This window comes from Nomascus leucogenys, chromosome 4 (assembly GCF_006542625.1).
Source record: "Nomascus leucogenys isolate Asia chromosome 4, Asia_NLE_v1, whole genome shotgun sequence".
Classification (NCBI taxonomy): Eukaryota; Metazoa; Chordata; class Mammalia; order Primates; family Hylobatidae; genus Nomascus; species Nomascus leucogenys.
Window position 1 is genome coordinate 120,804,877 of NC_044384.1, and position 11,625 is coordinate 120,816,501.

General features: G+C 40.6%; 1 protein-coding gene across 2 annotated transcripts in view; it reads right to left on the minus strand.

Annotated features, from left to right (window-relative positions):
- Nucleotides 1-11,196, minus strand: part of TGFBR2 (transforming growth factor beta receptor 2) — an 87,310-nt gene extending 76,114 nt beyond the window's left edge. For both annotated transcript variants that reach the window (XM_003256801.4, XM_003256802.4), the window contains exon 1: nucleotides 10,721-11,196. In XM_003256801.4, the coding sequence (XP_003256849.1) occupies nucleotides 10,721-10,814 (94 nt within the window). In that variant the 5' untranslated portion in view covers nucleotides 10,815-11,196. The remainder of the gene's footprint in view (nucleotides 1-10,720) is intronic.
- Between the last annotated feature and the right edge of the window lie 429 nt (nucleotides 11,197-11,625).

Below are 11,625 nucleotides of genomic sequence, written 5' to 3' on the forward strand. Positions count from 1 at the left end.
AAGGTTTAGAACATCTTCAGTTGCTGTTATCAGAAGATGATAGGAAACCATCATTTTCAGGGTCAGAATGCTGGAGCTCAAGATTTGGGCCTCAATGCATATAATAACTCATAAAATGTAATATTCAGGTAGGAATGAGGCTCCTGAAGTGAGAAAGTAGAATGAGCAAAGGCCTAAGATAATAGAAATGTATTCTAACAATATAAATTATAAAAATAAAAGTAAGAGTGCCCAGGGGGATTGAGATTGTTAGATTATTTTATAATGATATAATTTAAGGGATTCCAAAATAATGAATATAAAATGTTATTATTAGATTTTTTTCCTTTTCACATACTTGAAGGACAAATTATATCATATTGTCTTTTTTTCTTCTCCAATACTATGAGCTTTAGAGAATGAGACGCAAATCCGATATGTAGTAACAAGGTAGTCACTCAAAGCAAAAGTTAAAAGATTCCTAGTCTATGCTAACAAGTGTCTGCAAACTCTACAGAAATGCAATTATAGGTTGCGGCAGCTACTCCCCTGCCTAAAACAGCAGTCTGAAAACTGCCAATCTGTTGCAAATTCTGTCTTTTCTGAGAATATTTTAAGAAAAGTGGTAGAGAAATATTTGAAAGGCAACAGAACACTAATTATATCTAGACAAGTTTCCTTTTTTTTTTTCCCAAAAAATATGAAAGCTCCTTTAGGCTTTACTTCTCCTAGGCATAGCAAAGCATTTCATAATTTTCTACCTTAGGAAAAGTTTTCACAGACACTTTTACCAATTCAGAGGAAGGGGAGAATGAAAATACCATAATTAAGAGAAATAATATTACCACCAAAACCAAGTAAGCTTTTATTTAGCAAGAAGGAGTGAGCTCTAGCTGAAGTAAACATACTATTTAGTCAGGATGTATGCTCAGACACCTGTAGAAGGAAATTTTCAAAATAGCTATGGTTTTTTTTCTTTTCTTTTTTTAATAGTATTCATCTCCAATGAACACCAGTGGAAGTTTGTGGTATTTCTCAGTTCTGACCTGTTATGACTTTTGTTAGTTTTCTATTTTGATTAGCTAAAGATTTTCTAACTCAACTTCAATGATTTATTCTAGTAACAAAATAGTTGAGGGATAACAAAGAATGAAATGTTTCAGAAGAGAAAATAGTGGAAATCTTATTTAGTCCAATTCTTGTCACTGTATAGAAGGAAAATGAGCCCCATTGGGAAGAAAGACAGCCTGGTCACCCAGACACCTTGATTCCTCGTACAACATACCTTAGGTCTTTACCAGCTGTCTCCTAGGTAGAGTCTTTCTAATCTCAAACTAAGGGTCAGAGCTAGGTTATCTTTCATCCAAGATGAAGGTTTGTGATAATTACATCTTTGCAACTTCTTTTCTACTTGGCATGGGGCTCTAAAGTAGAAAAATGATGAAAGGTTTAGCTAAACCTGGAGGAAAAATATTTTGGTTTTGTGAAATAACAATGCAGATTTCAGGCTCTGTTTGCAATGGGGGGAAGGAGGAAGAGGCATTTTTAACATTTATTTTCTAAACCAACAAACAAATCCTACCATTAGTCAAAGACTCAGGTCTTTGGAATCTGAAGCTTGTAAATTTCAGGGGTACTCTTTAAGAAGAAGAATACAAGATTAAGAATAAAGTGAATACAAAATTAAGAATAAAGTGAATATTTATTTAGAATTAAAATGGTATACAGGCCAGGTGCAGTGGCTTACACCTGTATTCCTAACACTTTGGGAAGCAGAGGTGGACAGGTTCCTTTGAGCCCCAGAGTTCAAGACCAGACTGGGTACATAGTAAGACACCATCTCTACAAAAATTAAAAACAAAAAAAAATGGCCGATCATGGTGGTGCATGCCTTTAGTCCGAGCTACTCTAGTCCGAGCTACTCTAGAGGATTGCTTGAGCCTAGGAATCCAAGGCTGCAGTGAGTTATGATCATGCAACTGCTTTCCAGACTAAGTGACAGAATGAGATCTCTGTAAAAAAAATTTTAAATAGTATCATACAAACAACAAATTTTTTAAAGCTATAAATACTACAAATATGAAGTGTTTAAAAAACAAATATTTTTATTAATTGATTGCCATACCTCTGAAATACTTTTCCTATATTTTTTGGTTGCACAGTCTTTGATTATCTCTTCCAATAACATTTTGCAATATTCTTTATTGAGAGAATAGAAAAATAATTCAGTCTTCCCTTTAGAACTGTAGATCAGAATTTGTAATTTATTCTTGAATAATTTGGAAAAGTTCCTTTCAGCTTCATAATTCATTATAGGTAATGTCATATAAATTTTTTGGATTGACTCCAAATTTGGAAAACTTATCAGGTTTCTTTTATATGTCAGCTGTAAGATTCAGGGCACTGCAAGATTTCATAGTGTTTGACTTGATGACACTTGTTAACCACATTGCCAGGGCCTCTCCTAGAGCCAGGAGATGGACCTATACCAGAGTATAGGTAGCCTTGAAGGTTAAGTTCAAGCACTTCACAGTAAATCCACCTGAGCCTGGCATTTATATCCTCAACATATTTGATGCATCTGTGAAGTCTCTCAGTCCTTTCAAATAAAGTGCCTGTTTAACTCAGAATACCTAAACTCCCTGATGGCATAATTGTTCCATGATTCAGCCAAGACTGTATCACTTGAGGTATATACTTCATTTTCCCATTGAGGTCACAAGACAGGCATGATGTTTGACTACCTGGTGTATAAACCAAGTGTTATTTTATTACACTAAGGAAATTCAATGGGATAATATATGAAGAAAGCTAAAACATTAGAAAAATGTTGGATATTATTATTTCTCTTAACCCCTAGTCTTCCAACACCCATGCTATAATGGACAAGTAGTTTATGTCAATTAAGGCAGACTAGTCTCAGTACAGTATAACAATTAGGAGTCTAGATCCCCAAACCAGACCATCTTGGTTCCAACCCCAGCCTAATCATTTTCTAACTAGGCGGACTTAGGCAAATTTATTAACTCTGGAGGATTTATAATAAGCATAATATAACCTACGTTCTAAAGTTGTTTTGAGGGTTAATACACTTGAAGTACTCAGCATGATCCAGGCAGTAGCAAGACCTCAATAAGTGGTAGCAACTATGATTATTGGGAAATTAGTCCATGAAGTCTCTTGAGAAAAGCTACAGGGGGCATAAGCCCAATTCCATTTCCCTATGTAGAAAAGTTTGCAGGATTTGGGCATGACAGGTAGTCATCCACAAAGTAGCGGTGTTATCGCCCCACAGGAAATGAACTTGTAATGATTTATACTTTAATAAAGAGCTGCTGCAGCATATACTGAAAACAGGCACCCAACCCATATCTTCTTTCAAAGGCATTCATGTAAGTTCAACCAAATCCCTAGTTCTCTAAAATGAAGTTTTGACAATCTTATATCTTCTAAAGAACTGGGAAGCCTTTTTCCCTGTTTCTTCAAAGAGGCTTGAGAAGAACCAAGCCTCTTTTTTATTTGAACCATGGATGGTTCAAATAAAATATTTGTAATAGGAGGAAAAAACATTCAGATAAAGTTCGCCTTGCCCTGGTGGTCTCTCAATACACAGAAGAAATGCAACTAGGGCACTAGGAAATCTAAAAAAAAAAAAGAAAGAAAAAAGAAGTATAGAGCTAAAGTTCACTTCAGGACAACACAAACTAAGAAAAACTACATTTCCCAAAGGAAATAGAGCATTATGTCTACAAAGTAACTCTTATCTTTTTCTTTAATGTTCAATGCTGTCTATTCCAGGGAAAAAATGATACAATTAACCAGAACTAATTTCTACCCAACATCTCTGCAAAGGAATGTTGCTACTGCAGATTCACCCCCAACATGGGAAGGCCCAAGGCAAGTGAGCAAATAGAGGCCCATGTACCATAAGTCAAAACATTTAAAGTTACAAATCAAGTTAGCAAGCTCAATAAAGTAGGTTTTATCCTTCTACCTAGACTGACAAATATATCTTTTCAATGTCTTGGAAGACCAGGTACAACTTTAGAACTCCTACAATGTTCATAGTCCTTCCTCAGAAATGGGTAGTTTAAAGAGAGACATCATCCTGAGCCCTGGTAATCAATTTGCCTTCCTCCCCTCTGCCTGCTCCATCCTACATCAAGAGGGGCCTTGTGATATGTGGACACCCAAGCTCACTCTCTGCCTCTCTCTCTCTTTCTCTCTCTCTCTCTCTCTCTCTCACACACACACACACACACACACACACACAGCTATCCCTTAAACAACCCTCATGCAGAGATTGCACAACCAGTAGCAAAGACAGCCTTCAGGAAGATGACTTCAAGGATCCATGCAAACTGCAGATACCAGTTCAGGGCCTTCTGGGCAGTGAATGTGGGTTCCCACATAACCAAATCATGGTCTAAAAATGAAAAGAGAGTAAGACTGGAAGGCCCAAAAGTCACCTCACCCCATAGGCATGGCTCTGACCAGAGAAGAATGACAGCAGAGTACCGTCTAAGGCCCAGGACAGAGGCCAGTTGTGTTCATATACTAGGCCTATATTTTAGTTGTAGAGCTGAAAAAAATTGGAGGAAAATATTCCCTCAGAAAAGAGAGAAAAAAAAAAAGAGCTGCGTGTCTTGACCTTTCCCAGATAGAATCTCCCCAGTCATAGGTACAGGCCCTGAGGCTAAATCTCATCTAATAATGATAGCTTCAAACCTATAAACAAAACACAGATGCTAGGGAATCCTTAAGAGTCTAAGCAGGAGGCCATAAGTAGACTAAATTGACTACACCCAAGAGGATAGTTGCTACTTGTTGGGTGCTAAGACCTAAAAAGCTGACTGTGGCAAGTAAAAGGCAGAAGTAATCCTGATGTAATGGGTGAGGAAGAGAATCTTAACCTCCTGTAAGTTTTCAAATTGTCCCCTTCAAAAGTCAAACTGTCCCCTTCTTCTTTTTTATGTTGGATAAAGCCGGCTTTTCTTGCCCTCATCAGCAGTTGTACACATTGATTGTACACAAATGGTTGTCCTACATGCTTGAAATTTGGGGTTTACAATACATATCTTTGCAAATGGGGTATGTCCAACTGCTATAAGTGGCCAAACCACAGGTCACCCACCATGAGCCCTACCACCAAGGCACCATTGTCAAACTGTGGGCTGTAGAGTTTCCTTATACAAAGAAACTCTGCCTTATCTTGATTTTCTGTGGTACAAATGTAGTCAGGAAGGAGGCAGATAATGCAAGCAAAGCAAATCAATTAAATCAGGAGCACTGAACTGATGACATTAGATGGTAAGCTTCCCCTCTCTCAAATCTGATATCCATTCACCCCTCTTCAGCCTCTCTCCCAACACACGCATACACACACAGAGACCACACAAAAGAACCTAGCAGGCCACACACACATACATGCACCCAGGCAAAACTCCAGAGAGACCCTGAGCAGGATCCATCTTTCCACCCATAAAATAAAGATAATAAAACTTATCTTGGAGATTTCTTCCTAGGATTAAATTAGATACATAATGTCAAGTGGCTGGCTCAGGGTAGGTTCTCAAATGTTAATTCTCTTTCTCTTCCTTCTCCCTGAAATGAGCCAATTTGCCTGTCCAGCATTCCAAACCCTTTTGGCATGCCAAGCAAAGAAGTATGAGTCATTATCTTGCCTCAGTCACAAGCAACAAGTACCTGTGGAGCAAAATATTACCAGGAAAGTAGAGAGTACAAAATAAGTGGTGAGCATTCTTGCTGTGAATGCATATCTGTTCTACTGAAAATCATAACTTAAATCTGCTGAAGTTGTACATAAGGACCTGGAGGGTAGAAGCTAACAAGGTAACAGAGTTATGCTTTTATGTGGAACTTGGCCAAATAATGCCATGCTGTAGCCAGGAAGTATGTTTCCCCTGCACCCTATTTAAAACTGCTTTGGTGGTTTGCATCAGACCTAAATAATATCCACGCTACTCTAGAGTAGGCAGTGGTGGCTACAAGACCACACTTCCCTTCACCCAACGCTGCTTCACCCTTATAAACCAAAACATAAAACCCGATGAAAAAAGAAACTTAAAAACTAAATTTTGATTTTAGCACTTCATTCGTAATAAAATTCTCTTTTCGACATCTTTCTATGAAAAAAAAAAAGAGGAATCAGTATCTACTGGATAATTCCTCTGGTGACTTTATTTAAAGTTTTGCAGTGGCTTTCAAGGCCCTACACTAATTCAAAATTTATGGCTACAGGAATTGCATGAAAACTTCTAGCAGCTTTCCATCATGTTTGTCAGAAGTTGAAACATCTTTTTCCATATTTCATGAGAATACAAGAACCAATTCCATACTTCAAAAACAGTCAAATTACTTATTGTGATCAGAACTAAAACTATTCTAACTGAAAGTAAAGATTTTACTATTCGGACCAAACACCTAATAAACAGTGACTGCTTAGTTAAATGCTCGACCTCAGTTGCACTAGATACAGTAGGATGAAGTGGAGGTTCAGCTCAGCACTTCCTGGGTGCTAAATGATGTGTCAGGCACTGCCAGAGACCCCGGAGATAGAAAACTGAATAAGATTGAGAGGATTAAAGGTCTAATGGGCAAGAGAGTTATGTAAAGATATAATTTCGGCTTGGTATTGTTATCAGCTAAGTGAGAAGTCTGCATCTCATAGGAGATATTTACCTCAAACTGGGGCATTCAAAGCAGGTTTCCTCAAGAAGATGCCACTTGAACTATGTCTTAAAAGATGAGTGAAAATTAGCCAGGTAGCAGGAGTTCCAGACATTCAGAACAAAGGCACAGCTGCCTAAATTGCTCACATTGTGTGTATGTGTAGTGACACAAATAGACTGGGAAAATGTGGGCTGTGGTGGGATGTGAAGCAGCAGAGTCAAATGGGAACCACGTCAGAGGCCCCTGGTAAGCCCAATTAAGGAGTTAATAGTAATAACAGAAGCTGATATTTATTGAGCATTTACTATGTTGCAGGTACCATGTTAAATACTTTAAAACAATATTTTATTTAATCCTCACCATAACTCCATAATCCTCATTTTACAAATGAGACCAGGGATGACTAGTAGGTAAAGTAACTACAACAGGCTACACAGCCAGTAAATGGGAAGTGGGTTTGGAACCCAGGACGGCCTGATTCCAAAGTTTATACGCTACACTCTTCTACCACCATCCTATCCTCAAAGAGAACACTAAAGGAATGCACTGGGTCCATCATGCTGGCTATGGAATGGAGAATGCAATTAAAGGCTGCCCAACTGGGGCTCCGTGACAAGGCAGGTATAGGAAAGTGAGAATAAATTGATTCAAAAATACATTCAATGGGACCTAGAAGGAAACATTCAACACGCACATCCTCCTAGTGCATACAACAACAAAAAAAATAAGGCTTTTGAAAATGAGGTGTAGAAAATAAAACACCAGTATTCCATAATGCTTTCAAATATAAAGAGTTAAAACATGTATCCTTTTCTTTACTTATAACATGCTCCCAGCTGTTACACTCAATGGCAAAGACCAGGTCTGCCTTATTCATCTGAGATGGTGCCCCAGGTCTGAGCGTCCTGCCTGGCAAGAGATACTCAATAAATATGGTTGAAAAGGTAGAAGAAAAGATGCCCACTTTTTGCAATGATATCGATGAGGTGCCTTATTGATCCAGAGTTAAAAACTAACCTTACTGAAAAAATTAAAAAGTCATGTTCATAACTGAGTAGAAAACATGTAGTAGTTACGCTGACTACACAGACAACAGTCATCATTAGGGAATATGCTACACTGAAAAGAAGGCAGTGAGTTCAAAATGTGATTAGTATTTTGTATAAATCATAACTCATTAAAAATAAGATGTTGGGTGGCCTAAAGGTGAAAATGTGTTTTTATGAGGGGGAAAAAAAGTGCAAGTAGACCAAAGATCAGATTTGGGGCCTAATGATGTCTAGTCTCTTACCCTGACAAAATAAGCAGGTTATTAAAGTGATTTGAAGAACCCTGTATCACTATGACACTTTTACAAATTCTTGTCCTGAATAAGAATCTACTTTTAGGAACCTGAAAAGTCATATTTTTCAGACCTGAAGAGTTATTGTACACTTTACAGTTTTCCCCAAAAGAGACATTTCTTAATTTTGATCATGTAGGAAGAGTGAATCTACTAAGTCAAAAACAAAGAAAAAAAAATTTCTATTTCTTAGTGAAATTTGTTCTTATATTTAAATCCTTTGCATACTACTAAACAGAAGTACAGAAGCTACTAAACGGAAGACAGATTTTTGGGCCTTTTCAGGTGACGTAAAAGGAGCTTGTTGTTTATTAAACAATCTCATTACCTCATATATTATCTTGCATTAAGATACTTTGAAAAAATGTTTTCAGTTTACCAATTATGTTAGAGAAATTCTGAAAGTATTTACTTACATGAAAAACTAAAATGTAAGTAAGTAGAATTAGGTTTCTCATCTTCAATATATCTGTCTTCAACCTTCGGCCAACTTTGAAAATTTAATTTGAATCAAATGAATACAAATTCAAAATGATTCATTAATTCAACCATTTTGAAACTTCAGTTCTATAAAAATATTAAATCTGTGGGCCTTGTAAAACTGTCTAAATACCCAAATAAAAAGCCACCACGCTTTTAAGCTAGTTGTTTAAAAGTGTGTATATTGATGAAATGAAAGTGACTCATGAACTATTGGGTCTGGAATTTGCAAATCATAAATCTTATCCTTGTAAAGAGAACCTAACTAACAACATCAGGACCTGCCAATTTCCTTCTTTTATAATCTGGAACAAAGGTTTTAATGATTTTTAACATCCACAGAAAATTAAGGGTACCATTTTAAATATTTATTAGCAAAATATAACGGGTTTTAAGAGTCTGAAGGAAAATGAGAGACAATTGAACATTCTGGTACTGCGATGCAGGAAAAACGCCAAGCACGAAACACTATTTTATTAAAACCATAGGACTCAAATGTGTGTTAAGACTTTTTGCTTGCAATAGTGCCTCTTCCTAATTTGATTAAAAACTTCCATCTCCATGCCACCTTCAATGTATGCCATAACTTTTAAAAAGTTCCCAATCTACTTCAAATACTCTAAAATTTACAACTGACCGTGATGCGCATTTTTTCTAGACAAACCTAAAGGTAAATCTGCCCATGCCCCTGGATAAATAAAATGAGTGCCTCCGGGTGATGTGGACTGTCAACTCCTCTACATTTCATCCAAAGTCTACATGGGTCATCTCCAAGTCACCAGAAGAGCTAGGGGAAAGGAGGGGAGGGGCACGACACGTTAAGATGTTAAACATGAAGATGATAAACATGAAGATGATGTGTAAAATTACCCAGCTTCAACCTCGCCATTTTATAGATGAGGAAACTAAGGCCCAGAAAAAGCTCTATGGCTTGCCCAAATACTCGGTTACCCAGACCACAGCTGCAGATACTGTTATTTGGATCATAGCTGCAAAAAGTCTAACTTTTGGCCGGGCGCGGTGGCTCACGCCTGTAATCCCAGCACTTTGGGAGGCAAAGGTGGGCGGATCACGAGGGCCAATATGGTGAAACCCCATCTCTACTAAAAATACAAAAATTAGCTGCTCGTGGTGGCACGCCCCTGTAATCCCAGCTACTCAGGAGGCTAAGGCAGGAGAATCGCTTGAACCCGGAGGCAAAGGTGCTGTGAGCCGAGATCGCGCCACTGCACTCAAGCCTGGTGACCGAGCAAGACTCGGTCTCAAAAAAAAAAAAAAAAAAAAAAAAAAAAATCTAACTTTTGAAGTTTCAAGGGTTTTACACTTTCCATAACAAATAGTTAAGAACCCCCATTCCTGCATGCATATATATATATATATATATACACATATATATATATATATACACATATATATTTTTTTTCCTTAAAAACCTTCAGAGACAGCTATCAGGTGGGTAGCCTAGTTAGGATTTTAACCCTTCGGTTTCCAACAAACGATAATTGCATAGAACCATCAACTCCCTGAAGACAGGACTGTCTTGTTCCAGGCAAAATCTACAGCCTCTAGCACCTAGTAGGCATTCAGTGAGGGATTCTCGGTTTCACCTGAGCATCTTCACTCCCTACCCATCCATGCCAAGGCGTCAGTAGAGCCAGCTAACTTTCTTTTGGAAATCGATTATTTTCTTGAAACTTGTATCCCAAAACTCCGGGCCAAGAAGCCGGCCTGAGGGAAAGGTGGCCGTGTCCAGGAGCTAAGGACTGAGGAACTGGCCTTTTGAACGGGTGGTTCAGAAAGAGCTGGGTGGGCACGCGGCATCGCCACGGGCGGAGTGGCCCAGGTGCGCTGGCTGCTTTGGCAGCTCAGGCTGCCGCTCCGGGCCGCTGCTCCCCGGCCGCCTTCAGATAACCAACTTCTCAAACTTCCCTTTCCGGGGGTGGGGGCTCGCCTCGAACGCGGCCAACACAACGCCTTTCCTGCTCGCACAAAGGGGACCAAACGTGCCCCGCGCCCCTTGCAACTGAACTTTCCTTCTCTTTTTCAAGAAAAACTCACACATCCCTGCAGCTACGGGAGTCGGGCTGCGTGAGTGCCGCGGGGGAAACTTTCCTCGTTTCCGCCCGGGCGCCAGGTTGCCGGGCCCGACTGTCAAGCGCTGCGGAGAGGCGGGGACCCCAGGAAGACTCCCGGCGCCCCGCCGAGCCCGGGCTGGGGACCACTCACCCGACTTCTGAACGTGCGGTGGGATCGTGCTGGCGATACGCGTCCACAGGACGATGTGCAGCGGCCACAGGCCCCTGAGCAGCCCCCGACCCATGGCAGACCCCGCTGCTCGTCATAGACCGAGCCCCGAGCGCAGCGGACGGCGCCTTCCCGGACCCCTGGCTGCGCCTCCGCGCCGCGCCCTCTCTGGACCCCGCGCCGGGCCGGCCGCGCAGATGTGCGGGCCAGATGTGGCTCCCGCTCACCAGCCAGGAGGGGGCCTGGAGGCCGGCGAGGCGCGGGGAGGCCCCCGGCGGCCGAGGGAAGCTGCACAGGAGTCCGGCTCCTGTCCCGAACGGGTGCACGCGCGGGGGTGTCGTCGCTCCGTGCGCGCGAGTGACTCACTCAACTTCAACTCAGCGCTGCGGGGGAAACAGGAAACTCCTCGCCAACAGCTGGGCAGGACCTCTCTCCGCCCGAGAGCCTTCTCCCTCTCCTCGACGTCCAGCCCCTAGCTCTCTCGTAGCTGCCAATCATGTTTCCTAGACCAGCCCCTCCGAGCGCTTTGGCCGACTTTCAGCTGCCCCTCACCGCCCTCCCACACCACTCAGGAGTTCCTTGCTCCAAGTATTTACTCAAGAATGACTAAGTGCACGCAGTTCACAAAGTAACAACAGAAAACGTCCACGTTTTCCCTGGTAGATCAGAACATCTGCCGCCTCCCCCTCAGCTTTCTTCAGATTGCTCCTAGGTGCTTTAGAGATGCGTTTTCAAATTACAAGTTGAGATCCAGGAGTGAATACTCAAATCTATTGAGTCGCGAGCACATTTCTTTCCCAAATAAAATAGTAACGGTAAATTTTACTTCATTAAATTTGTGCTTCGGTTGTGTCTATATGCATGTATGTATGTGCATACACTGTCAA